The sequence below is a fragment of the Aspergillus wentii genome (genome assembly GCF_001890725.1).
Source record: "Aspergillus wentii DTO 134E9 unplaced genomic scaffold ASPWEscaffold_5, whole genome shotgun sequence".
Taxonomy (NCBI): domain Eukaryota; kingdom Fungi; phylum Ascomycota; class Eurotiomycetes; order Eurotiales; family Aspergillaceae; genus Aspergillus; species Aspergillus wentii.
The window spans coordinates 1520946-1548679 of NW_024467836.1; the positions used below are offsets into that span (position 1 = coordinate 1520946).

The 27734-nt window shown below is 51.4% G+C and overlaps 8 protein-coding genes across 8 annotated transcripts; 4 read left to right on the plus strand and 4 right to left on the minus strand.

The window, feature by feature from the left end:
• Positions 1-692: 692 nt before the first annotated feature.
• ASPWEDRAFT_112616 (uncharacterized protein) lies at positions 693-2730 on the minus strand (the record flags this gene model as incomplete). The annotated part of the gene is made up of 2 exons (XM_040828343.1): positions 693-2616; positions 2672-2730. The coding sequence occupies 2 exons, from the start codon at positions 2728-2730 to the stop codon at positions 693-695; spliced, it is 1983 nt and encodes a 660-aa protein (XP_040687927.1).
• Positions 2731-3199: 469 nt separating this feature from the next.
• On the plus strand, positions 3200-9463 carry ASPWEDRAFT_113076 (anaphase promoting complex subunit 1; the record flags this gene model as incomplete). The annotated part of the gene is made up of 1 exon (XM_040828382.1): positions 3200-9463. One exon carries the CDS (start codon positions 3200-3202, stop codon positions 9461-9463), a length of 6264 nt encoding a protein of 2087 aa, XP_040687928.1.
• Positions 9464-9733: 270 nt separating this feature from the next.
• Positions 9734-11416, minus strand: ASPWEDRAFT_52511 (uncharacterized protein; the record flags this gene model as incomplete). The annotated part of the gene is made up of 2 exons (XM_040837759.1): positions 9734-11051; positions 11337-11416. 2 exons carry the CDS (start codon positions 11414-11416, stop codon positions 9734-9736), a joined length of 1398 nt encoding a protein of 465 aa, XP_040687929.1.
• Positions 11417-11910: 494 nt separating this feature from the next.
• On the minus strand, positions 11911-12230 carry ASPWEDRAFT_569530 (uncharacterized protein). Its single transcript, XM_040838319.1, has one exon. The coding sequence runs from the start codon at positions 12124-12126 to the stop codon at positions 11962-11964; it is 165 nt and encodes a 54-aa protein (XP_040687930.1). The 5' UTR covers positions 12127-12230; the 3' UTR covers positions 11911-11961.
• Positions 12231-12333: 103 nt separating this feature from the next.
• Positions 12334-14780, plus strand: ASPWEDRAFT_29417 (uncharacterized protein; the record flags this gene model as incomplete). The annotated part of the gene is made up of 2 exons (XM_040833276.1): positions 12334-14324; positions 14381-14780. 2 exons carry the CDS (start codon positions 12334-12336, stop codon positions 14778-14780), a joined length of 2391 nt encoding a protein of 796 aa, XP_040687931.1.
• A 951-nt stretch (positions 14781-15731) lies between these two features.
• Positions 15732-17531, minus strand: ste7 (MAP kinase kinase Ste7; the record flags this gene model as incomplete). The annotated part of the gene is made up of 4 exons (XM_040828460.1): positions 15732-16373; positions 16427-16964; positions 17029-17186; positions 17244-17531. The coding sequence occupies 4 exons, from the start codon at positions 17529-17531 to the stop codon at positions 15732-15734; spliced, it is 1626 nt and encodes a 541-aa protein (XP_040687932.1).
• A 1279-nt stretch (positions 17532-18810) lies between these two features.
• On the plus strand, positions 18811-23301 carry spt6 (chromatin-remodeling histone chaperone SPT6; the record flags this gene model as incomplete). The annotated part of the gene is made up of 4 exons (XM_040831113.1): positions 18811-19002; positions 19072-19251; positions 19337-22988; positions 23051-23301. The coding sequence occupies 4 exons, from the start codon at positions 18811-18813 to the stop codon at positions 23299-23301; spliced, it is 4275 nt and encodes a 1424-aa protein (XP_040687933.1).
• An 835-nt stretch (positions 23302-24136) lies between these two features.
• Positions 24137-27157, plus strand: ASPWEDRAFT_113613 (oxysterol-binding protein related protein OSH3; the record flags this gene model as incomplete). Its single annotated transcript, XM_040828421.1, has 2 exons — positions 24137-24172; positions 24272-27157. The coding sequence occupies 2 exons, from the start codon at positions 24137-24139 to the stop codon at positions 27155-27157; spliced, it is 2922 nt and encodes a 973-aa protein (XP_040687934.1).
• Between the last annotated feature and the right edge of the window lie 577 nt (positions 27158-27734).

Consider the following 27734-nt stretch of genomic DNA (forward strand, 5'->3'; position numbering starts at 1 on the left):
AAGATCGGATTGGGGAATTGTCAATTTTGTTATTTCCAAAAACTTGGAAAAAGCAATGGCAGATAAACCCCGCGCCGAGGCGTGTGAGCTAAAAAAAAAAAATGCATGATGTTAGAACGGAGTAAATCTTCGATGATCTTCTATTCTAAAATCTATGGACTTGGACATTGGGTGAATAGTATGAGTTAATGCACTTCAAACCTATTGGTCTATAATATCTACGGTAGATTAATGTCCCCATCGCCCTGTTGATAACCCCATCCCAATCCCTGGCTGTCCGTCTGTCTCTGCCACTGACACCGATGTAGAAACGCCCAAGATGGAATGCAAGAGACCCCTTCCTATAGACAGATCGGTACCAGCACAGAGATGAAAGACTAAACAGTGAATCCAGGTGATTGAAACGAGGCATTGTGACATAAATGCCACAATTATTTGAGACGGGCCGACTTCTCATCCAGATGGGTCGTCAGAGACTTGTCGATATATCGCAGCCGATACAGAGCTTATTCTTTCAAGAAGAAAGAATTTCAAGGCATGGTCCTCGCCTTGCGCTCCACCTTGCAGCGCGAATGTGAAGAAAGCTATGTCACTCCATTATTGTCGCTATGGTAGTCTGAACATTGGGTATCTCTGGTCCATTGAGACGTACTATCTCGAATTAAAATAAGAAAACCGAACTGTGCTGAACATTAGGTGAAGATGCGCGCTCTCTTAATCGGGCTGCCCATTCGAAGGGACTGGTTGCCATTCGCCATCCCACTCAATAATCGATCCATTCCATCCACGTCGAGCTCCCCCCTTCGAAGCATGAGCTGATCTGTCTCCGCTGTTGGTGCCTCATTCACTGATTGTCGGAAAGCCGGTTGCTCCTCTGGTTCCGTAAGTCTTGGAGCCAGGATCATGACTCGGTGCTCTGTAGTAACGAGGATATCGAAGTCCCGACGTTCGGTATCTCTGGTGCGGCGAGCTGCAGCGGGAAGATGTCCGATCCCTGTGAAATTCTCTCCCATTAAATTAACGTCCTGGATAGTCGATACTCGGCAGCGGTTGGAGGCATCAAAAGTTCCAGATGCTTTGACGGCATTGCGCCATAAAGATAGCAGACTGGGTATAACCGCACTCTGATCGCCGTGTCGCAAGAGAATCGACTCATCAGGCAAAACATCCCTTGACGAGTTGATCTGGAAGACTGAAAGTTCTCCGCACATGGACGGCCTGGATAGCCCCATTGACCCCTTGAGCAAGGTGTCTTCTCGCACGCGTTTCGTAGATGGGGTCATGGGTGCGAATTTTGGCCGTTGCTCAACACTGGCCAGTTCCGGCTTGTTGTTTCCTGTCAATGGGCTAAGGATTCGACCACTGACAGAGAAAGCTGTCAGAGATCCGCCAGTGACTCCTTGAACGCTGGACTGGCGATGGAGAGGTCCTTTGACGGTACCAGGACCAGCCCCTTCGATATCCCAGACTCCCCACTCTCCGTCGGCCATGAGTACCATAACGGCTCGTCCACCAAGTACCCACTTAGAATCGATAATGGTTTTCCGGTGCGCAAGTCCCGAGGCTGTTTGGTCGAACCCTGGATACAGGCTGATAAGCCACTTCCCTTCGGTTTCAGTGGTCTCGAAATCGCTCTGAGGGCCTGAAGACCTCCGCGAAACTTTAGATGGTCTTGTAGAGAAACACGAGTATATTTTCACGCATCCGCTATGGAATGCCACAAGCAATGTTGAGTGGCGTGTAGACGGGTAAGAGGACGGGTTGAAGGCGATGGTCTTAGCCGGGGCTGGCAAATGCCGTCGTTTGGCCTCAAGAACTTCAGACAGGCTATAAATGCCTTCATTTCCATTCGACTCGTCCACTATCGGAATTCGATGAAATAAGAGCAGGCCGGATGCCTCCGCCGAATGGGTTGCCACGAGAAGGTCCCATCGCTCTGCGTTGCTGGTGTCAAGGTTATGCGTTGTACTCCGACCCCGGGATTTGCTCAATTCCCGGTCTTCCTCACCTTCTTGACACGTGAAGGTAATAGAAACACCTCTAGGGATCTCCTGGTGAGCGCCCGCAATCAAGAGGCTTTGGATTTGCCACGTCGAAGGGTCGGTTTGGGTAGGGTGAGGTGGAGTCAGCGGCAGAGCTACAACTCGAGTCGAGTAGTCTGCACACACAGCAGAGACAACAATAGTCTTTTTTAAAATAGGCGGGAAAGGGTCGAGTGGTGAGCGTGCCGTGTCAGGGAGAATGCAGGGAACTGCCAATTCGAGGACTTTGCTGCCCAGTGGGATATCGATCTGACGTAGAACGTCTTCAAAAGGATAGGTGGGGTCGACCTCAGGCTCCTCAGAATTGAAGCTGTATCTTAATACTTCATCTATCGGTGGTTCTGGGGAGTCCTCCTCATCCGAGTCGATTATCATCACAGCGTCGTCATGGCCGCCGTTTGCCTTCTCCTTGGGTTTGTCCTCCTGGGTCGTAGTCTTTTCCGCAGAAAATTGTCGTCCACCCCTCCAGATAACCTTGAGTCCATTTTCATATCCGTATATTATGATTGAGGAGCCATTTGGGGCGAGGACTGGATATCCTTTGGCGGCATGGGCCCGATGGGGAAGTTGGTAGCTAAAAATCACTCAGTGAGCGTTGAACCTTCTAGCAGAGCCACAAGTTTATATACCTCAGTTGTAGACCATCATCTCTTGGCCTTACCAAGGGTCTTGTTGGAAAGGACGGCATTGCGCCCAAGTGGTGACGATCGTAAAGGCGACGAAGAAAGAACCGAAAGCTGTAGAAGCTAGGTCCGACCACGCATTTGCGAGGGAAAACCTCGAATAATAATTAGCTCACCAGCTGAAATCGTGATCAGTCGATGGAATTAGGCGTATGTGATAGATTGGAAGAAAACAGAGAAGGGTGAGTGGAGATGGTGGTGGAATTGAGGGAGAAGAAAGAAGAAAAAGAAGATGTTTTGGTTTGTGTTGGAGAAAAGCAGATCGAAGTTGCCGCGTCCAGCGCGTCACGGGCATATTTCAACACTTCCACCACCACTTCTGGCGCCCACGACAGGTCTTTGACTTGGTTCAAATCGCCCTCAAGCTGCCTGGATCGATAATAATGGACATGGTCCAGCCAAGGGCTTCTTCTGCCGGAAATAATACTGCTACGGCCTTCATTTCGCATCGATAGACAGACCGACCCTCATACCATGGCGACAGTCCGGTCGCTCGGCCTTCACGAACCCTCGGCCCTACCTTTCTTGATCGCAGAGAATTTCCTGCCTCCTGAACCTTCTGAAGATCTGTACACGTGGAAAAATAGCGTTGATCATGGACCTGAAGGCCCCGTTGATGATGAGATCGTCTGGACGAAGACCTGCGTGGTTTGGTCTAGGGCGGGGGTCGTGAAGAGAGTGTTTCGGCTGGATCTCGAGAAAGAAAGCATCCGACATGCTCTATTTACATATTTTACAACCGGGAAGACCAAGAGATCTGAAGGAAGTACGACTCGTGAGCTGCCCGGGGAACAATCGCGGGGGAATGAAGCCGGCCGGAATCGAGGTCCCCAAAGCCAGTCGCAGCGTGGAAATGAATCGAAACTTGCAGCTTCAGGATTGACATTAAATCTACGCGGAGGAGATATGCTGGGAAGAGATGCGAGTGCTTCCCAGACAGACAGTGGACTCTCTAGAGCTTTGGTGGTGGTTCTCAAATCCCAGGCCCATATATTCTTCCTGTCTGGGAACAGCCATGCGATTCCCTTGCCTTTTGAAGTTGACTCGGTGTTTGCTACTCCACGGGGTCTCTTGTTCCAACGAAAGGTTCACGAGGAAGATACCCCTACAGTTTACCCAATGGCTCCTCCCAATTCGTTCATGTCCGTTCCTCTGGACTTTCGCGCATCCCAGTCGTTGGAGATGTCTTCAAGCCAAACCAAACGGCCTTCTTTGGCATTTTCCCCAGCCCCAGGTCCAAAGTTGAAATCGCAGCCTAAAAAACATACCGACCTTCCTAGGGTATTTTCCCTCATGGACCCTCATGCTGAAATGGGCTTGGTTGTGACCAGCCAGAATTCCCGTTGGCTGCAGAGCAGTACCAGCAGCACAAGGCCTTCTGGGTTGGATGCTCTAGATCCATCTGATGAGATAATCTATGTTTCTCCAACCGATGAACTCTCAGGTTCCAGTCAGATGCTAGTGAATGGCCCCTTGATACTTGTCCTGACCGTCAACAAGAACACTGGACTGTACACCCTCTGGACAGCGCGCTACAGGGATGAGGAGACTGGCTCTTCTTCCAAGAAGAAAGGAAGACGAGAAACCGGTGGCACTCGGTCTAAACGGCGGAGTTCACATTTCGGAATGGCAACTGGGGCAACGACCCCCGCCGCTCGTCCGTCTGCTACCAGGGAGAGCTTTGGCCCAAGGGGAGACAACTGGAATAATTCCGTCTTATCGCATTCCCAATATTCGACGGATGGGAAACCGGATGAAGAAGACTTCGCGTCCAAGTTAGGCCAAGACTTTGGTGATATTGGCGTTCCGCTCAAAACATCAAGACGGGTCAGCTCTTTGCTCGCTCGAACCGACCTTGCGGCCAGCCAGGATAGAATTACATTTTCAGATCTTGCTACAGGAAGCCAATCGAGTTCAGCACCCCATGGAGGTCTAAGACAGTCGCTAGGTGGCGGCAGCACTCGTGGAAGCTTCGGGTTTAACCCCAGAGGTTCTTTACCCCCCGGGAATGGCTCCGTCTACAGTACTAGTACCTTTGCCGATGGCCCAGTCGACAGGCTTCTTGAGGAATTGAACAACGAGAGTTTATTTGAGGGGTTTGAAAACATGGATCTCAAGGGACCAGCATCGGGTCTTCCCGAGGAAGTGATGCTTTCCAAAGTCGAAACCTTCTCTTCGAAATTCTCCGGTAGTTTCAACACGCCTGTAAAGTCAAAGCCATCCCGAAGACTCAAGATCTCCACATTATCTCCTGGATGCAGTAACACCCAAAACGGAAACTCGACTGTCCTAGCGGTTTGTATTGTGGACCAGGAAGCAAAAACAATGACCATTGTCAATCTGCGGGCTGATCGAGTCGCACTTGGAAAGAAGGATAAGGCAATATCCAAGAAATCTAAAAAGAGCGGCACTTCAAGGGAGCGCTCTCTACTAGTCCAGGCAACTGGGATACAGCACTTTTCGAATATTTGTGATGCTTGTAGGATTGTTGATGGGGATATTGCGCGTATTTTGACATTGAGCGCATCGGACGACGGAGAACGCGAGTTATCCCTGCAGTCTCCATGGAGCAGCCCAACCACAGTTGAAGTGCCCACTAAGCTGATGCTCTATGAACCATACGGAGTATCTTCCAGTGCATCTCTAAGTCGCCCAAGAGAGAGCGGAATGAACAGAATCATGATGGATTCCTCCGTCACGATTACTGGTATAGACCATCCATCCATTGATGGCAAGGTAGACGTCATCGATACAATGAGGAGAAGACACAGGTTCCAGATCGGGATGGAGCCCGACAATGAGCTTGTACGGAAGATCTTTCGAGTTTGCAAATTTGCTCTACGCGACTCAGAAAAGGCCGGAGACGGCATTTTGGTTGGGTGGTGGGAGACTATGAAATGGCTTCGCTCCAGGGAAGCAAACGAGAATGACCTGGAATGGACGGCCATGATCGTTATATTGTTCGCAATGGCCGTGCCATTCATCGACGGCGAGCAGACCCGGACACCAGTTAAGCAAACTCGCCGGAAAAAGGGTCTCCTGAGGTCTAGTAGTGGTAGCTACGTCGACCTGGAAAGTTGGAAAGCCATGCTTGACCAAGAGTCTGGCTCTGCTGGTGTTGTGGCGCCGTGGATGACAAGTAGCTCATGGGGGTGGGTGGTTGAGCAAGATGCTGAAGAGGATCTTGATGGACGCCAAGGGAAAAGGTTTTCGAGGATTGAACAACCTGACTCGAGTCGCTCGACTTTCCGTAAGAATTCTTACTTGCTTCGGTGTGCAGCTTTGGCCCGAGAGTTCTTGCAAAGTCCTCAGGGTACTGAGGCCTGTGGGCCCGATGGATACCTCCCCATTGCAGGCTCCTACAATGAGAATTCACGACGTACTGCTTTATGTACATTGTTGATCGGCCTGCACCTTCTTCGCGAGGAGCAAAAGCTTTCAATCTGCGAGGCGGAGCAAGCGCACCGGCCTTTGGGATTGTTGGCCCCAGTGCTGGCTCAGATCGGAAGATGGTTAGGATGGAGGTCCTGGACATGGGAAGAAGGCTCTTACTTTAGCATGGAGCTAGCCAGTATGGATCGCTGGCAATTTGAGGACTCTCAAATCTCGATGCTTGATCTCCCCTCGGAACCATTCGCACCTCCTTCGATCTTTTCCTACCTGGAGAGTGCTTGGCGCCAACCACCGGCGTCCTATTTCACTCTGCTTGACCTTGTGGCAGCATCAGATCGCACCCCCGGAAAGGGAAGGGCGTGGCAAGAATGCTTTGCTCTCACCCCGAGAACGTTGGCGCTCAATGGTTTCCTCTCTGAAATGCATCGGTACTCTGCATCACTCGACAAGGTTAAGCTTCTGCATCGCTGGGGTCTCACCAGAAGTGTCATCGAGACCTTCCCCGAAGGTGTCGGAGCACCGCTGTATGAAGCTATTATGCAGTCTCAAATCCGAGCCTCAACGTCTTGGGACGCAGCTCTTCTGGGGCTCATTGACCGAGAGGATCTGAATATGTCGATGAATGTCAACAACTCTCACCCCTCGTCTGCGTCACCGCAACCTGCAGTGTCCCATGATGCTATACGGGACTTCCACCACATTGGTACTTCTGCAATGGACATTGACACAATCAACTCGTTCGAGGCTTCCGCAGAAGCGGACAGGTTCTCTGTCACACGGCTGATCTTCCGAGAAGACAAGCGTTTCATGGAGGCGGCCAGGCTACTAAACCAATCCAAAGCTCCTGCGGCAGAATGTACCCCGGAGCCAGATTGGACTGATTCGGATCTGCTCGAGGCACAGAAAGAGGTTGTGCAGCTCGTGACGCTACGAACACTGTCTATTCCTACTGGACGGGCTATGCTGGCGTTCAGTGGCCGACTGCCACTGTTAACCGAGAAACTTCCAATTCCCTCCTTTTCTCTGCAGTGCGTTATGAAGCCTTCTAACGTGACCATCAGTGCAGACCGGGCTGCATTTAGTGAGGAGAAGGTCTGCTGGGCCTTTTTCCATAATGGTGTCTCCACTGGTCTCGCAATCTCAAAAGCTTCAAAGGGAATCGACACTTCGTGGATTCTCTTTAACAAACCCCAAGATCTCACCAATCGGCACGCTGGCTTCCTACTGGCTCTGGGTTTAAATGGACATCTGAAGTCGCTCGCTAAATGGGTGGCTTTCAAGTACCTAACACCCAAACATACCATGACATCCATAGGTCTTTTACTTGGTCTCTCAGCATCTTACCTGGGTACGATGGACACGCTTATTACTCGACTGCTTTCAGTGCATGTAACTCGGATGTTGCCTCTGGGTGCCGCGGAACTTAACCTATCGCCGCTGACGCAGACTGCTGGAATTATGGGAATTGGCCTGCTGTACTGCAACTCTCAACATCGGCGGATGAGTGAGGTGATGCTGTCGGAGATCGAGAACACGGACCAGGAAGAGGGCTCTGCATTACACGAGGACTTGCGTGACGAGGGGTACCGCTTGGCCGCTGGGTTCGCTCTTGGATTCATTAACTTGGCCAAAGGAAAGGACCTAAGGGGAATGCGAGACATGCATATTGTGGAAAGATTGCTGGCCATCGCAGTGGGGACTAAGAATGTTGATATAGCGCACGTTCTTGACCGGGCCACAGCAGGTGCTACAATTGCATTGATGATCATTTTCATGAAGACCAACGATGAAGTTCTGGCACAGAAGATTGATATCCCCGACACCTCCGTGCGATTTGACTATGTTCGACCTGATCTTTTCCTTCTCCGGACACTCGCCAGACATGTCATCATGTGGGACAGTATCCGACCCACTGACGAGTGGTTCGTACAGAGCCTTCCAAAGATCTATCGCCCTCGATACCGCCTGACAGGAGTTCGTCGGCTGAAAAGTGATGACATGCCGTTCTTCAACATCATTGCCGGTCTGTGTCTAACCTTAGGGCTGCGTTATGCAGGCTCTGCGCAGGCACAGGTTCGCGATCTCCTTCTTTCTTACCTGGACCAACTCATCCGGATCTGTCGACTCCCTGTTGTGAACTATGACGGCAAGCTTGCACGGAACTCGGTCCGCAACTGTCAGGATGTTGTTGCTCTTTCCGTGGCTACAGTAATGGCAGGAACCGGAGACCTGGCGTTGTTTCGGCGACTGCGTTCTCTTCATGGCCGTGTTGATGCCGATACCCCGTACGGCAGTCATATGGCTGCCCACATGGCAGTGGGAATGTTGTTCCTGGGTGGAGGTAGCCATACGCTGGGCACGTCAGACCTCGCCATCGCGTCCTTGCTTTGTTCATTGTATCCGATCTTCCCGAACACGGTACTCGACAATAAATGTCACCTGCAAGCATTCCGACATCTATGGGTTCTCGCAGCAGAGCCGCGCTGCCTGGTGCCTCGAGATATCGACACCCGTCGTCCGATTTCGATTCCAATCACGGTGACGACCAAGAACGGTAGTGGTAGACGTATCACGGCACCATGCCTTCTTCCGGATCTGAGCAACGTGGCCAAGGTCGAAGTGCACAGCGCCGACTATTGGCCGCTGGTTCTGGACTTTGGCCACAAGGATGGACTCCGAGAGAAGTTCCGCCATGGCGATCAGTCAGTATACCTACGCCGCAAGACGACATACAACCCATCCGGATCGTCGGTGTTTCTGTCTACACTATCGGGGCTCAGCGAAGCCCAAGATGTGCTTCCAACGTCGACATCCGCATCGAACCACGGCAAGGGACTCCCGGCGGCATTGTCGAGTCTGGATGCACTCCTTTGCTCAGGACAAACTGCCAACCCGACGTCACCATCACAGAGCATGTGGGACTGGATTTTCAACCTGGCCTCGCTTCAAGGACTCGACATCCGGGAGAGGTCGCTGGTGATGCCGTCGTCGCCGGCCCGAATGCAGAATTCATTCTCGGACCAGAGTGCCTCTTCATATGCACCATGGCTTCGTCTGTCTGCTGTCGACAGTAAATTAATTCTGGAGCACAGCGTGCAGAACGCGATCAAGGCCGCCGAAAATGGTCGCGGGGCAGATGCCGACGAGATCCGGGATCGACTGTGGCAGTTGCGGTTACTTTTCAACTGGATCGATCGAAATGCAATGGAGGACCAAGGCGACGAAGAAGTCGAAGGGGAAGATATGGGGCCCACTGGGCCTGGGAACGGGTTATGGTTACGGAGGGATTTCATCGAAGAAGCACGGTGGAAGATCTGGGGAATCCAAGCGGGGGACTATGAATGAATGCATTTTAGCCCAAGGCATATTCATCCAAGCATGATATTCATGATGTGATTCGTGATGGAATGGGGGAGTTTTGCTATGAGTTTGTTTATATAGAATTAATGTTGATTTTTATTTTCATGGTTTTTCATGGTTTATGGACGGACGGACGTTATATATTTATCTGGTATTTGATGACGTGACATCGTAATATATGCAAGAGTATTTCCTCTTTTTTTCTTTTTTACTTTGCTCCACCCAAACTCCAATATATGCAAAATGAATCGACAATTACTGCGGTCGGACGGCGCCTTCTTTCAACACACCCCGATCTCCTGCTCCTCCCATCTGCCATAACCAGACACCTTCCACAGCCCAAGCGGAGGCGCTCGCATGACGTCCAACGCCACCGGCCATGGTCTGGGAGGGGGCTGAATCGTTTTTATCCTTATCTGCTGTGCGTCGAGGCCCGGAAGACTGGTTTCCATCGGCCTCGGCCAACATACGGCCTACAACGCCCTCGCGTTCGATGACAAACCATAATCCTTCGACGAGGGTACTGCCGCGCTCACCGAATTGACCCTTACCCAGACGAAACAGGATGCGGCCTAGGACCTGCCAGGCGATACAGCGTTGTGCGGGGAAAGAGGAACGACTGAGGATGGCCAGTTCGGGGATGGTATAGCCGGCGGCTTGGGGGTCCTCGCCGTGATGATGGAGGCCTAGGTTGGTGGGGAGAGAGAGCGAAGTAGAAGGGGAGAGAAGAGTTCCAATGAGGGAGAAACGGATGGCAGAGGGGTGGACAGCATCGGCACTGCTGGCGGGGTGATAGGCGGACGAGGAGTCTGGGTCTTCGGAAGAGGAAGAGGGGGGTTTGAGCCAGGAGAGAGCGGAAGGGTCGTGGGACATCTCGGGGAAGTAATGGGCTTGCAGATCGGAGAGGAATGAGGGGGAGAACGGGTCGAGATTGGGCAGGGGGTTCTGCTGATGGGGTGGAGGAGTCGGGAAATGGACGGAGTTGGGAGGAGGCAATTCGGCGGCGGGATGGAGATCGTCGGGGACATGAGAGGGAGGGAGATCTTCGTTGACGGGTGGCGGGACTGGAGGTGCTGATGATTGTGACGGAGGATTTGCTGGTGGCTTTGTGGATGGTGGTGATGGCTCTGGGACATCAAACGAGACGGATTTCTTTTGAGTCTTGCGGTCTTTTTGATCGTCCCGTGGCGGCTCTTCGGGGGTGGGTTCTTTAGCCTTTTCGTCATCGTCAATCTTGGCTCTCCGGAGGAAGCGTTCAAGTAATGAAGAGTCCATGGTGGACATCAGTTCATCGCGTTCTTGCTGAAGCTGTGAGGCAGACATCGACTCGATCTGACGACGATTTTGTTCATCGATGGACTTTTTATCATCGTTTAGGGTGGGAGTGGCGGAAGTGGAAGCGGAAGCGGAAGCAGTCGAGGCTTCTGCTTCTTGCTGCTTCTGAGCTCTTCGCTGTTTGAAAGAGGACTGGTTGACGCGACGACGATGCTGGGGAAAACCGGTGCCGGAGGGAGGTTTGGGCGCGGGGGGCACGGCGGCGGAGGGAGCACGTTCACGGATTTCGCCAATGAGGCTGATGGAAGGGAGGGGAGAATCATCGACGGGGGTTTTATTGACGTCGATTTCATCATCGTCAAAATCGACGACGAAACGCTGGCCTGGGAACGCCATGATGAGAGTCGGATGGAAATGCGTTGGAAGAGAAGAAGAAGAAGAAGAGAAAATGGCGGGGAGGAAAAATGAGGCTCAAAAGCCTAAATTGGAATGCAGGAGAGACTAACCGGATTGGGAATAGAGCTGGTAGATGGGCTAGTCCAGATCGGGTAACTTGCTATACATACATTTTCAAGATATTTACTATACGAGGAAGATTGTTATAATGATGTGGTTATCGATGGTATATTGTGTATTTGATATAGAGAAGGAATAGATGATCATATCAAAAGATGTGATAGTGTTGAAGATACGATATAGAGTGAGTTGGTATAGCGATATAACCGATATAATATGATATCAAGATATGATGAATGCATGTATAGATGGATATAAATATATGAGAATAAATATAGGTTTAGCAGATATTATAATGATTGTAAAATCAGGCATGGTTGATTGTACTGATACGGTCCCTCAATTGTATACCAGTATGCTGTATGATCTCATATAAACTGATAATTTAAATGATAAAATAGCGTAATGTAAAATATGAAATAGAGAATATAAGAGAATAAAATAACAGAGACTAGATATAGTATATGTAGTATAAGATTGTATTGGAGAATAATAGTCGTATGTATAGATGTCGATCATTGATATGACTTTGGATCAATCATGGAGAATATCAAATGCCAATCAATCCAACAACACAAATAGTGGAAGTATTAATAGATATAATACTAAGTCATAGTGACAATATACAAGATATAATAATATAATATCAGCATATATAAAATAGATATAATAGAATATATAACACAGAACCATCATATAATATCATATCCGTTCCGCCTTTTGCCCTGTTTTTCTTTTTCCTGCTTTTTCCCCCTTCGATTCCCCCGTTTTTTTTTCTCTTTCTTCCTTCCTTCTTTTCTTCTTCTTTTCATCCCCACCAGTTGACTTTTGGGCCTCTTTCCATCCACCCTTTCCATCTTTCTTCTTCTTCTGCTTCTTTTTAATTCTTCCTTTCTTTCTCTTCTTGTATCTTTCTCTCTATCATCTTCTCGTTTTTAATCCCCCTCTTTCTTCTTTTACTCTCCACTATACATCATCCCCTCGATGACCTGATCAACCCATCATCGATTATTCCTCCATCCTCTCTCCCTCTCCCTCTCTCCTCTTTCTTCCTCTAATCCACCATGTCGACCGATCCTCCGAATGGTGTTTATCCGGCCAAAGAGGAAAACGACTCGTTGTCCTCCATCGATTCCGATGCTGCTGCGCGCGACAAGCCCGACGCCAGGGATTCCCGACGACGTGCCTCTGCTGGCACCGCCACTCGGCGGTCGCGTCGCAAGAGAGACGACGACCAGGACGACAAGAAGGACAATCCCAAACCCACCAAGGCTACAAAGGAAAAGGAGAAGGAGAAGGAGGTCAAGCCGCGTGCTCGTCGTCAACGGGATAAATCTTCCAACAACAACAACAACAACAACAACAACAACTCTCCCTCTACCAACTCCAATGCTACCAACTCCCGCAAGAAACCCAAGCTGGAGCCCAACGCCAATCATGAGCCCCCCGTAGCCCCCAATCTTCCGGGGCCTTCAGGGGCGCCGCAGCCGAAAAGCCCCCAGCCAACTGTCAGTCCTCCGGGCGCATCAGTCCCCGCATCGTCTATTCCCCAGCATCAACAGCAACAGCAACAACAACAGCAGCAGCAACAGCAGCAGCAACAGCAGCAGCAGCCCCTTCATCCGCATCATCCTCATCCTCACCAACCTCTTCAATCCTCGTTGCCAGCCTACTCTAATCCTACTCCGCCTCCCCCTGCTGCTGCTCCTTATCCCCTGGCTCAATCGTTTCCTCCCCGACCGCAATCCCAACCTCCGCCGCCCGCCCCGCCCCAGAGGACCAGTGGTCAGAATTATGATCCCATTCGATCGGCCTTTGGCACTACATCTCCTGCGCCTACTCCCTCGGCCGTCAGTCCACCGACTCGAAACCTCTCTCCGCGTAATACGTTCCGAGCCAGTGCCAGTGCCTCTCCCGCTATTGCCAGTATCATCGATCCACCCCAGCAGAGTGCCTCCAAGACGACCGTCTACTCTCCAATTCCTCCGCGCACTTCGCCGGGTCATATCTCTTCTACCATCTCTTCTCCGGCGGCTCATCCCATTGCTCCGACACCGCCTCATCATTCACTAGCTCCTTCGCCGTTACCGGCTGCCTCTCCCCATGGAGGTCCTCTCATGTCGCAGCAACCGCTGCCAACACACTCATACGCCAACCACTCCCCCTACCAACCTCAACCTCAACACCAGTCACACCCTTCAGTACCTCCCCCTCCGCAGCAACAACATCGGCAAGAAGAACACAAGCCAGAGAAGCCTGCTGCTGCGTCAACTCCACCAGAGTCTAAGCTGCAGTCGCAGCAATCTCAGCAGGTTTCTGCGCCTGAAGCTCAAGAACCCGTGGCGATGGAGGTAGATACAGAACAGACCACTCAGTCAACCACAAAGACGTCTAAAAAGGAGAAGACCGGCACCACTGCTCCGTCTTCTAAACCTCCGTCACCCAAACCGGCCCGGACCATCAAGGAGGCTCCTCCCCCACTCCCTCAGGGCTCCGGGCTGATCTCCAACGCTCTGTTCGGTACAGATGACAGCGGTCAGGCGTCTGATTCTCGCACCACCCCGAACATCATCTTGCACATCCCACTGCAGGGCACGGGAAACCGGATCGTCAACTTCGCTCGTTTGGCAGAAGAGCAATATGGGTTTGCTGCCTTGCATCCGCGGCTGGCCGCACACAAAGAACGGCTGGCGCGCGTTGCAGCGGCCGGGGCCGCCTTGGAGCGGAATGAGAAGGGAGCCAAGGGGTTTTCGGCTGGGGAAAGTGCCGACGAAGATCTCAGCTTTGAGGTTGACCGTGATAGCGACTTGGACGGTGATGTTTCCATGGGCGGCATAGCTTCGGGCCTCGCTGCGAGCACCAATGGTGCCCCGACAGACGCAGCCGATGGAAAGAAGAAGCGCCGCAAGAAGAAGATGGAAGAGTACGACCGGGACGATCCGTTTGTCGATGATAGTGAGATGGCCTGGCAGGAGCATGCGGCTGCAAGCAAGGATGGTTTCTTTGTTTATAGTGGACCCCTGGTTCCTGAAGGAGAGAAGATACAGGTTGAACGGTACGTTGTCTTTCTGTCCTCTGCTATATTAATATAAATCACTAATGATTCTCCAGGGCCGATGGAACCATCAAACGAGGCCGTGGTCGTGGACGCGGTGGACGAGTTCGCGGACCTTCGACTCCCCACCATCAAGTACCTATCGCTGCAGCTGTGCCAATCTCACAAGAAACTGGCCTGCCACTGCGTGGCCCTGGTTCTCGTGGTGGCAGCACCACTCGCCGTCCCCGTGTGAGCAAGGCAGCTCGCCAGCAAATGGAGCAGGACCGACAAGGATCTACCCCCTCGACACCCCAGGGACGAGGCGGCGGCAGTGCCGGCCGTGGTGGAGGTTCTGCAGGTCGTGGAGGCAAGACTCCCTCAATGGTTGAACTCGCTCCGGCTCCCAAGCCTAACCTGGCACCTGCACCCCAAGGTCCGAGTCCTTTGGCAGGACCAGAGTTGATGATGAAGTAATTGTGTTCCCCTATATTTTGAAACCATTGTTCTGGTGTCTGGGTTTGATTCTTTTCTTTTGGCGTCAAGGATATGATGTTCAGACTCAGATGGAAACAGGAGACTAGCAAGTACAAGTCCGACCTGATCCAGATGAAAAGCGATTGTTGTATGTAATGTATCATTCCCATTGCATGGCAGTCGATCGTCTGGTGTTTTGCTTACTCTGCATTGATTTATTGATTTATCATCTCCTTTCTTCGTTTCTTTCATGTTAACTGGGTGGTGTCTTATGGTTTTCGTTTCTGATGGGGTTAGGAAGGGTGTGAAGGAGGGTTCTTGTTTCATGTCACAATATTTTATTAACTTTATGAAATCCATCGGATATCGAGTTGTCTTTTTTCAGTAGTCACTGTTCACCATTACGCAGACAGACTCAGTACACTGTTCAAAGTAGTAGTAATGGTGGATATGAAAAATATGTCCATTCCTCATTTACATACATAGTAATCTGCAACAAAGCAACATTCGCACAAAGGGAACAAAATGAAGAGTCCCAGCCTCAAACCCAACAAAGAAACAAAGTCACAAAAGAAAGGGAAACAAACCAGGCAACCAGGCTATCAGTGTCAAAAAAAGGGAAAGAAAGTGGAAAGAAACGAAGAAAAAAGGTACGCCTTGCGATGCAAAAGTCGTAACATGTAGTCAGTCAAGCTAATTCCATCATCCACGGAGTTCAGTTCGACGTATAGAACGACATGATTCAATATGAGATACCAATCAATGTAAGTAAAAGAGACGTTGGAATTGCCTGTGCGCCAAGTCGAGTACATCACATCACATGACAGAAAGAAAAGAAAAGAAAAGAAAGAAAATTGTTCAGCATGGCAGATTGTTTTTGAATGCATCTTGGACATACTATATGCAGCGGATGTTTAATTCCGTGGTCCCCGCTATGTGGTCACCACGCATTTAATTCGGTTGGCGCCGCCACGATCCTCCGGCCGACACAGGAGCTGCAGGCGGTGGTCCACTGGGGGGAGGAGGCGCACGAATCGGCAAAGCTGCCGATTGAAGGCCTGTTCTCGATCTGGTGTTGTTTGAGCTGGCAGAACGAGAGCCGATGTGTGGTCGTGTCGGCGCGTCCACAGCCGAGTACGGGTCACCCAAGTGGTGTCGCGATGGACGGCGGCCGTATCGATGTTCGTCATCGGTAGTTTCCAAGGACAAATGCTCGAGGGAAACCGGTGGGGGCGATCGGGTTGATCTGACTGGGTCTCTCGGCGATGGGTGGGAAGAGGTGGGATAGTACCGCTGGTGGTGGTTGTGGTGGGAGGGCACGTCGTTTACAATATTCAACGGGATTTCTCCAGTAGTTGGAGTGTAGTGCGGGGTGCGAGACGGCTTGCTGGGAGCGGGCTTCGGTGGTTGGTTGGGATGCGACGATGATGAAGTGCTGCTGCTCTCCTTCTCCTTGTTCTTAAAGGACCTGGCAGGTGGAGGTCCTACCGGTCCCAGGTATGATTTCCGGTTGTGTCGCTCCATCATGCTAACAGCCCATTCATGGAGATCAACTGGGGTGCGCTTGGCAGCCTGCAGGAAGGCATCCTTGTCCTAGATAGAGGTCAGTAAGAATAGATGGATATTTGGGTTGTAACTTCTCTTACAAAGAGTTCACGCGGGGTCGGGCGCTCCTCGGACTTCTTCAAAAGACACTTGGCGACGAACTCATGCAGGATAGGAGGAAAAGCATCGCTCTTGGGCAGCTTCGGGGCCGGCTCATGGACAATCTGCTGCAAGAGGTCCAGAATACCCATTGGGCCAGCGCTGGCACGGTCTCCCGCGGCGGAATCAGATGCATCAAAGGGAAATCGTCCGACAGCCAGCTCCATAACCGTCAAACCCACACTCCATACGTCCGACCGCACGGTGTAAGCGCCACCTTGGATTCGCTCGGGTGCCATGTAGGTGGATGTGCCGACGAAAGTGTCTGCGATCGAGTTGACCGTCTCTGTAGCGACACCAAAGTCACAGAGCTTGATATTTCCCCGCGAGTTGACAAGAATGTTGGAGGGCTTGATATCACGATGCATAATGCGGTGGGTTTCATAGAGGTAGACCAGACCAGCCAAGATCGATTCAGTGATCTTACCGAGAACATCGACCCGGACAGGACCAAAGTCTTTCGATATACGGTCGAGAGAACTATATCAGAGACGAACAGTCAGACCATGGCGGAATGACCCGGACAACTAAACACCCAACATACCCACAATCCATGTATTCCATACACAACACAATGTCTCTCGCTTCGTTCTGGAACGCTCCGTAGAATGTGACGATGTGCGGGGAGTTGCAGTCATGCCCGACTTGGAGTTCACGCAAGATCTGCTTTCTCACCTTCTCCTTGGCATCCACACGGATAATCTACGAGACCATCGTCAGTCATGTTAATCCGGATAGGGAGGGTTCAAAAGACTGCACCTTTCTAGCCATGACGACCTTGGTGGAGGCGTGCATGACCTTAGAGACTGTGCCGCCATTTCCAGCACCCAACTCCTTGAGCGTAACCAGATCCTCACTGCGGAGATCCAAGCGGAACTCCAAACCAATCTCGAGAGTATCAGTGCGGGTGGTCTCGATGCCCCCAATGGCACCGGGGGCCTGGGCATTGCCGTCGGAGGGTTGCGCGGAGGGCTTGGGAGCGGCATTCAAGGCGAGGCCCTTGACGTTCTTGCGTTTCAACGTTCGAGCCTTAAATTGATCGGCCATGGCTGGCGACAGAGCGACACTGCCGCTAGGGTTATAAGAATGGAGATGGATGAGAAAGGATAGGCCAAAGAGGTGAAAAATGCAGGAGGGGCGAAGGAAAGGACGTCAAATAACCCCGAACTAATTCCAAGGTCGCGTCTGTTGATGATAATCGATCACTAGTTAGTCGGAGTGGTGGGGAAACGGAGAACAGAGTGAGACAGAGGGGGAGGGACAAACGAGGCTGTAGAGGCCGCACCAGCAGTGTCAAACTCCAGCTGGAGGATGATTCCAGAAGATCTATGGTTCCTGATGCAAGTTTTGTTTCCGCTGGCGCAAACAACGAGGGTAAAGAAGAGACTGCCAGTCTGAGATCAGCAGGAGACCAGGGATTCAGGGACGGATTGGGCGCCCAAAAGATGCCGGCAGCAAGCGCCAATGACGAGGGGCAGTGTATGGCCGGATTCCGTCTGTTGGCCTGTGAATTATGAGCTTTCAGTGGCCTTTTAATGGGCAAATCATTTGGAAAATAATGATAAAGAAGAAGGCATAAACCCAGACAGACCCGAGTTGGTGGGAATGAAAAAAGAGAGTTGAAACGATGGTTTGTAGACTGTCTCGTCAGTCTGTGGTGGGGGAGAATCACGTTGGCTTTGATGAAGACCAGAACAGACAATGAAGATTTATTTTCCCTGATGGAATGATGAATATTAACTACTAGTGCTTGATGCATTTACAGTAAGATTTGTATATTAGTTTTATATTGAGTCTCTTGGTTGAATGATATGATCTAGAGGATCGCATGTCGTATTCGTTGCAGGCCGGCAAGAAAGTTCGCTCACATTTAATTAACAACTGACATGAGATTAAACATAGAATGATAATTTCATTAAAGATTCCTGGACATTACGAAATATTGAATTTATCTTCATCTTCATCTCCAAGTCAACATGGAGTAATTCGATACCCATTACACGTGACACACTCAAAAGCCACATACTCTAGCCTCTTCTGACTAGCGTGCACCTCCACAGTCACGAGGCGGTGAATAGCAATGGCACCGCCACAGCGTCTCTTTCTCGCCGTCCATCAAGTCCAGTCCAGCTCCAGTTCAATTTCAACCTCAACTCTTCGAGCCCAGCTGTTTCTGGCTCTCTCTGGTGTCGTGTTTCTCGTGGGGGCTGATTCAATTCTTCTTTAAAATTTCGACTCACTTTTTTTCTGTCTTTCATATAGCCTTCAATCCTTTATCCCCCTTCCAGCACCAGTGTTGTAGTGACCTCCCTCCCGGACAAACAAGATGAGCGCTCGCGATTTTGTGGTGGGAGAGGCCGAGCTGGATGACGATGATAATGAGGAGCTCGTTGATGACTATGATGGCGAGGGTGAAGGCGAAGGCGAGGGACAACAGGGAGCTGGAACGGTGAATGACAACAACGATTCGAGTGAGGAGGACGAGGATGAGGATGATGACGAGGAGGCAGCTCGCGCGGTAAGTCTTCCTTCACTTCATATGCGTTCTGACGGGTAGAAGCAAAGTGCTGATTGATGCTTGAACCAGGTCCGAGAAGGCTTTATCGTCGACGAAGATGAAGATATGGAAGAGCGCGCACAGCGTCGACGGGATAAGAAAAAGCGACGACGGGAGGATCGCGAGCGCGAAGAGGAGCATCTAGATGAGGAAGATTTGGAACTCATTGGCGAGCATGTCCCAGGTTTTCAACCCCCGGTTGCGCCGGAGGTATGTTGACACTTTTCTTTTCTTTTGATGCGCCTGCCTCTTTTTGATGCGAGACAAAAATGTTTAACCGATTTCTCTTCTGCAGCAATCGAAATTCAAGCGTTTGAAGCGTGGTCACAAAGACCGTGATCCCCGACAGCCATCCCGAGGCATTGACGACATGTTCAACTCGGATGAGGAAGAAGAAGCGGGCGACTATGGTAGACCCGTCGGCCATCGCAGACACATGCATGATGAAATGGATGATTTCATTGAGGAGGATGTTTTCTCCGACGATGAAGCGCAGCAAGAACGTGAAGATGTCGAGATAGCCGGCCCTGTCTCGAGCGGCATGACCGGTCTAGGAGCTGCTGATGCTGCTGGATTAGACGAAAATGCTCTAGAGGACATGCGCGCCGCATTCGGAGATGGAAACGAATACTTGTTTGCCCTGGACATGGAAGAGCAAGAACAGGAACAAGAAGTCGATGAAGAAAAGCACCTGGATCTGAAGGATGTCTTCGAGCCATCGCAGCTGGCGGAGAAGATGTTGACGGAGGAAGATAACCAGATTCGTCTCTTGGATGAACCCGAACGTCATCAAATTTCCCGAAAACCATACCGCCATGTGGTTCTAGATGAGGAGCAGTTCCGAGAAGAGGCAGTCTGGATATCAAACCTCATGCTTCTCAAGAAGCGTATCGAGCCTGAGTTGCGGGAGCCGTTCCAGCGTTCTGTAGCCAAGGTTCTAGAGTTTCTTGTGACAGATGACTGGGAGGTTCCATTTATTTTCCAGCACCGCAAGGACTACATGATTCATGCCGTCAAAGCCCCCGTCGATAGTTATGACGATGCGTCACAGTACACCGTTAAGGCCGAAAAGCTATTAAACATGACAGATCTCTGGGATATCTTCGATCACGATCTCAAATTCAAGGCTTTGATCGACAAGAGGAATACGATCCAGAAAACCTTTGACAATTTACAGAGTCTATTCAACCTCGATGACCACATTGTGGAGGAGATGCTTCCGGTGGCTGTGACCATGGAAGAGTTGCAGGATGTACAGGACTACATTCACTTTCAGTACGCATCACACTTACGGGATATGACAATGATGAATGGCGAAGCAAACGGCGATACGCACCGACGAAAGGCTACTGGTAAGTCCTTCTTTGAGCGTGTCCGCAACGGTAAGGCATATGGGCTGGTGCGCGCTTTTGGCATAACAGCAGATGCCTTTGCTCAGAACGCCCTCAAAGAAGGCCGCCGTCAGTACACTGAAGATCCTGCCGATCGACCAGATGAGATGGCGGATGGCTTCGTGGACAATGACTTTTCCAACTCGTCGCACGTACTCAAGGCCGCGAAGACCATGTTTGCGGAGGAACTCGTCATGAGCCCTAAGATGCGCAAAGTAATTCGGCAGGCCTATTACATGAACGGTGCTGTTGATTGCTTCCGGACAGAGAAAGGTCTGCGGCGGATCGATGAGCAGCATCCGTACTACGAGTTCAAATACCTGAGGAATCAGCAGCTCAGCGACATTGCCCGCCAGCCCGAGCTGTATCTTCGCATGCTGAAGGCCGAGGAGGAGGGCCTCGTAGAGGTCAAGGTCCGCTTCGAGAACTTTGACCACTTCCGCCAGCGTCTCTATCCGGACATCGAGTCTGATAACTACAGTGAACTCGCTGATGCCTGGAACAGAGCTCGTCGTGACGTTCTGGATCTGGCCCTGGGTAAATTGGAACGAGTGATGAACCGCAGCGTAAAGGAGAACATTCGCCAGGAATGCGAGAACCACGTGGCCAAGGAGTGTCGGGAGGCATTTTCCCAGCGACTAGATCAAGCTCCTTATAAACCCAAGGGCATGGTTTTGGGTACCGTCCCTCGAGTTCTGGCCTTGTCAACTGGCTCAGGAATCGTCGGAAAAGAGCCTATCAACTGGGCTTACATCGAAGAGGATGGACGTGTACTGGAAAATGGAAGGTTCATGGACCTGTCCGTTGGCGATAGAGACCGCGGCATTGCAGATGGCAAGGACGTCGAGGCTTTTGTGGAGCTGGTTGACCGACGGAGACCGGATGTCATTGGTGTTTCTGGAATGTCTCCGGAGGCACGCAAGCTGTACAAGCTCTTAGCCGATGTTGTGGACAAAAAGGACCTCCGAGGAGCTCCCTATACGGACGATCGTGATGAAGAAGTCAACGATCCCTTGGAGGTGGTGATTGTCAACGACGAAGTAGCTCGACTGTACCAGCACAGTGAGCGGGCGAAGAAGGACCACCCAGGTTTTGCTCCCTTGACCCATTACTGTGTTGCGCTGGCCAAATACTTGCAAAGTCCATTGAAGGAATACGCGTCACTGGGTCGGGATATCGTCTCGATTCAGTTCAAGAAGGGACAGCAGCTGGTTACCCAGGAGTTGCTCTTGAAACAGCTTGAGACAGCGTTAGTGGACATGGTGAACCTTGTTGGTGTCGATATCAACGAGGCAGTCACTGACACGGCAACCGCCAACCTCCTTCCATACGTCTGCGGTATGGGTCCGCGAAAGGCAGCGCACCTTCTAAAGATTGTAAACATGAACGGTGGCGTGGTGAACAACCGCGTGGAGCTCTTGGGAGTGAACGCCCAGTACCCGGCGATGGGTGTGAAGGTATGGAACAATTGTGCTAGTTTTCTGTACATCGACTTCGAGAACGCCGACCCGGATGCCGATCCCCTGGACAATACGCGTGTGCACCCCGAAGACTACGATATTGCGCGTAAGATGGCGGCGGATGCCCTGGAATTGGATGAAGAGGATATTAAGGCAGAGACGGATGAAAACGGACCCGGAGCGATTGTACGGAAGCTCTTCCGGGAAGAAGGGCAGGACCGTGTCAACGATTTGATCCTGGAGGAATACGCGGAGCAGCTGGAGAAGAACCTCAACCAGCGCAAACGAGCCACATTAGAAACCATCCGTGCTGAACTGCAGCAGCCCTACGAGGAGTTGCGAAAGCAATATGTCTTCCTCAGCTCGGACGACATCTTCACCATGCTGACGGGTGAAACGCTGGATACGCTGGCCGAGGGCATGGTGGTACCGATTTCGATCAAACGGATCACTGATGACCACATTGATGGCAAGCTTGACTGTGGCATCGACGCCCTGGTGCCCGAGGCAGAGCTCACGGACCGTTACGACATTCCGGTACGGGCACTCTACTCGATGCACCAAACCGTACCCGCCAAGGTGCTGTTCCTCAACCGCAAGAGCTTCATGTGCAATGTGTCGCTGCGGGAAGAGCAAGTCAGTCACCCGTCGGCTAAGCCTCGCGACCGACTTGACGGGGAATGGGATGACAGACAGGAACACCGGGACCGAGAAGCGATGCAGGAGAAGACACAGAGTGGCGGCCGGGTGATGCGGGTCATCAAGCACCCGATGTTCCGACCATTCAACTCGACACAGGCAGAGGAGTTTTTGGGATCGCAAAGTCGGGGCGACGTTGTCATCCGACCTTCGTCTAAGGGACCTGACCATCTGGCAGTGACTTGGAAGGTGGCCAACGGCATCTTCCAACACATTGACGTGTTGGAGCTGGACAAGGAGAATGAGTTCTCTGTTGGACGGACATTGAAGGTTGGAGGCCGGTACACATACAGTGACTTGGATGACTTGATCTTCAACCATGTCAAGGCGATGGCTAAGAAGGTGGACGAGATGATGTTGCATGAGAAATACAACGAGGGTACCAAGGAGGAGACGGGTAAGTTTTTATTTTTATTTTTTTCATCGTCTTCTTCTGTTTCGACATACTGACGGACGCAGATAAATGGTTGAATACATACACCAAGGCCAACCCCCGACGGTCGGCATATGCATTCTGCATCAACAGCAAATATCCCGGATACTTCTATCTGTGCTTCAAGGCAGGCGAGAACGCACAACTGCACAGCTGGCCAGTCAAGGTGATTCCTCTGGGCTACGAGTTGCAGCGAAACCCCTATCCGGACATGCGGGCGCTGTGCAATGGATTCAAACTGCTGTTCACGAACATGCAGGCGGGCAAGCGGAGATGATGTTGATGACGATGGAAAGGATTGGGATTTTTCGAACTGTCTATTTGTATACTGTGTAATATCATTTATATTATTTCCACTGGTGTTTTGCTGTTTGTTATTTTTCTTTGCGCAGTGGACAGAAAAGATGGCATTTGCATGGACGATGGCTGATTGATTGGATTTGGCTTGGTATTACTTTTTTTTTCCCTACTCATATTATATCCTCCATACCATTGATTGATTGACTGGCTATTGATTCTCTCTTCTCTCTTTGCTTTTTCTGTCGATCTTGATGCCAGATGTACATGTCACCAGGAGAGACTGGCAAATCTACCACAATTTGGGACCATTTTCCAGCAGAACCATAATCGATAGCCTCCTCGTCCCCTAAATAATTAATTCCACTAGACGAACCGTGAGTTCGATCCCGGGGGTTCATGTGAAGATGCGATGCCATCCTCGGTGTTTTTCGGCGCCCCCAAATAATCAGCCCTGTCCGCCTTCGTGCTCTCTCTGACTTTCTTACGTTGGCCTTTCCCCCTCTTCGCCAGCCTCACGGTGCGTTCTGCTTATTCCATCTCTCTTTTCTGTCAGACCCAATCTGTCCATCGCTGGGAATAGTCTCTCCATCAATTCATCCCCAAGCCCACTTCCCAAGCAGATTACCAGTTCTGGTCTGACTACCCGGGGACTTCCATCTAAACAGCCCACCTCCTTCAACCTACCACCACCCACTACTGCTTCTTCAATCGTCATCGTCGGAATCAAAACCACAATCTTCGTTTGTTCTTGATCTTTGTTTCTGTTCGTTTAATTCGGTGGATTTCCCCGGCCTTATCTCTTCCCCGCAATCATGGCGGGATTGGAGGAGTTGGAGATCCATAGCAAGGTAAGGGATGGGCGATGATGCATTAACCCCTCTGCTTTTCTTTTCTCCATTGCAAACCCAGCCAAGGTCTGCGCTGACGATTCTTCTCTTCCCTTCCAGTCCTATCTTGTTCGCTGGATCCATGTCAAGTCCAATCACACCATCTCGTGGAGTCTTCAGCCGCACAAGAAATCCCTCAACTTCGGCATCTTCAAGCATCCCGGCCATTCCGCTGGCAGTGCCAGCTCCAGCAATCTGCCCGCCTCCGAATTCCACAACAGTACCGACTCAAATGAAAACCTCCCAGCGACCGCCGTCACTGGCTCGCGACACACTGCTTCAATCTCGGTTACCGAGAAGCTGACGGGGATTGGGCTCAAGCAGATCCGATGGGTCGGCAAGTGTGAGGCGGACAAGATCGCCCAGGGGACTTACGATGTCCCCGCTAACGATGGTGGAAACTACGCCCTCGTTTTTGATAATACCTTTTCGAAGCAGATCTCCAAGACGGTAACCCTGGTACTGCTCACCTACCCGACTGCCGTACCCCCGCAATCTGGTCTTGCGCCTCCGACGAGCCACACCATCAACAAACCAGCCCAGGACGGCGATTCCCCCGAGTCCCTGAGGCCAATGTCACGGAGACGAGGCAATAGTATCAGGGCGCCACCACCACCGCAGGTCGTGGAAACGCCTTCTTCCACCGTTCACATGGGACTCCTTCACAAGCGGCGGAGAAAGCGACACCAGGGATGGGCTAGGCGGTTCTTCTCGCTGGATTTTACCTCAGCCACACTGTCTTACTACCATGATAGGAACTCTTCTGCTCTGCGGGGGTCTATTCCACTGTCTCTAGCAGCCGTCGCATGCAATGAAAAGACACGCGAGATATCCATTGATTCCGGTGCGGAGATCTGGCATCTTCGCGCCCACAATGACCAAGATTTTGTTGCGTGGAAGCGTGCACTGGAGAAGGCTTCTTCCAAGTCTAAAACATCTACCGAGGACATTCAGTCACCAGATGTATTACTCCGCGTCCCATCGCAGCGCCCCGTGTCCAATGGTGCAGAGGAGCGCGAATGGACGCAGGTTGAGAAACTTGTTAGCCAGATATCTGGATCGCGGGATGCAGTGCGCCGTCTCGCCAGAGACACAGACCCCAAGTACCTAAGCAGCATGCCTGCTGAGCGGCCCCGAGGTCGTTCGCCCAGCCCTCATGCCAGTCCTGCCGAGACTAATGGCGACGAATCTTTTGAGGCACGCGATAAACGCCCGTTCTGGAAGCGAAAGACAAGTGGTAACTCACAACCACTGGGTACCAAGACCCCCAACGCTGATTCTCCAGCTACACAGCTGGCAGTACCTAAGCCTGGGTCCGACGCCGTTTCAGTGGCGCGAGACCGTAAGCCCAGCAGCATCAAGAGCCACCCGGATCAGGCGGAGGAAATGCATGATCATTTGATGGCTCTCCTGCGGGATCTGGATAACGTTGTGTCTGAGTTCACCTCGTTGATTTCCCAGAGCAAGGAACGACGTCACCCACCTGGAGCTACGATCCAGCCACGACGCAGCATGGAGTCTGATATTTCACAGGAGTTCTTCGATGCCGTCGACGGTGGCAATGACTCACTGCTGCTGACTATGCATGGGGACAGCGATGACGAAGGGGCGGACAATGCTGCCGACGCGGCTGCTCGGCAAGCCGAAGAGGAGGTGGTCGGGGATGACGTGCCGTCAGACAGCGAAGATGAGGCCCCCGAGGCACCCCACGACCAATCGACATTGTTCCCATCGAAGCCAAAGTCCCTCATACCCCTACCATTGGACAATGTCAAACGTCGCACAAACATCTTGGCGCCGACAGTCCTGCCTCCAAGTTTAATTGGGTTTCTCCGTAAGAACGTTGGCAAGGACCTGTCCCAGATTTCGATGCCTGTATCTGCAAACGAACCACTCTCCTTACTTCAGCGAGCGGCGGAAGTCCTTGAATACTCTACTCTGTTGGATAAGGCAGCTAGCTCCAAGGACCCCGTCGAGCGGCTCATGTACGTGACAGCGTTTGCGCTGGCGCCGCTGTCCAGCAACAGGGTGCGGGAACGAGCCATCCGCAAGCCTTTCAATCCCATGCTGGGTGAGACGTACGAGCTCGTGCGGGAAGACCTTGGTTTCCGTTTCTTGGCTGAAAAGGTGTCACATCGACCAGTCCAGCTGGCGTACCAGGCAGACAGCAAAGACTGGAGTTTGGCACAATCTCCCATGCCGACCCAGAAATTCTGGGGTAAGTCGGCCGAAATCGTCACAGAAGGGAAATTGCGCCTTACCTTGCATTCCACGGGAGAGCATTTCAGCTGGTCAGCTGCCACCTCCTTCCTGCGCAACATTATTGCTGGCGAGAAGTACGTTGAGCCGGTAGGCGAGATGGCGGTCGTCAATGAATTAAACGGCCAGAAGACAGTGTCGACTTTCAAAGCGGGCGGGATGTTCTCCGGTCGCAGCGAGGAGGTCAGCACTAAGGCAGTCGATTCGTATGGCAATGAATTGCCCCTGGGACTCACTGGTACCTGGACATCTTCACTGCAGTTTACCAACAACGGGTCTTCAACGAGTGCGGCGTGGACGGCTGGACCATTGGTGCCCAGCGCACCCAAGCATTATGGATTGACGGCATTTGCTGCAACACTGAATGAAGTCACCCCAATTGAGGAAAAGAGGATGCCCCCAACGGACTCGCGGCTGCGCCCAGATCAACGGGCGCTCGAGGACGGCGACCTGGACGGAGCGGAAGAGATCAAGGTGAAACTGGAGGAAGGACAACGGGCACGTCGTCGCGAGTACGAAAGAAGCGGGGAGGCGTGGACACCGCGCTGGTTCTCGCGGGTGGATGATGACCAGGCAGGTGGAGGCGAAGGAGAAGTCGCCTGGCGACTGAAGGGTGGCAAGGAAGGATACTGGGAAGAGCGATCAAGAGGGAACTGGTCCGGAGTGATTCCAGTGTTCGAAGCTTAGACAGCAGATACTATATCGCGTGAAGAGTATATTCGGTTATATAGGCATTATTGGTAGGCATACCGTGTTCATTTCTATTACTGGCTTTCCTGTCGTTTACGAATTTTTCGGTATGAATGATGTACTGTAGTCCTACGTAGAGATTAGATTGAGATAAGATTAGATTGGTTGATGATCTGTCAGTGGTTGAGGGGGGCTATGTCTCCACTTTCAGGAATGATTTTGTTGGTCAATGGGAACGTGCAATGTGTTGAAAAACAATCTCTCCAGTTGGCTACATGCCCCACAGACATTCGATAGAAAACATCACTATATTGATATACACTGTACTTGGAAGGCCTAGCTTTCTGCAGAAGAACAGTGAAAAATTTTCATTCTAAATGATTAAATACAGTCAAAGACATTGAGTACAGGCAAGACAAAACCACCCTAATAACCTTGATAGCACAATACATCCTCAAGACTCCGCGGGTAAAAAAAAAACAAAGCAATAAAAATCCCCCTAAAACCCATTTCCAACTTTTCAATTCTGGCGTATAGCGTCGTGCATTCAATGATTCAAATACTATATAATCGG

Bases quoted from the DNA above. Each gene is read 5' to 3' on its own strand.
- ASPWEDRAFT_569530 (XM_040838319.1), bottom strand. From the start codon at position 12,126: ATGGAAAGGGTGGATGGAAAGAGGCCCAAAAGTCAACTGGTGGGGATG.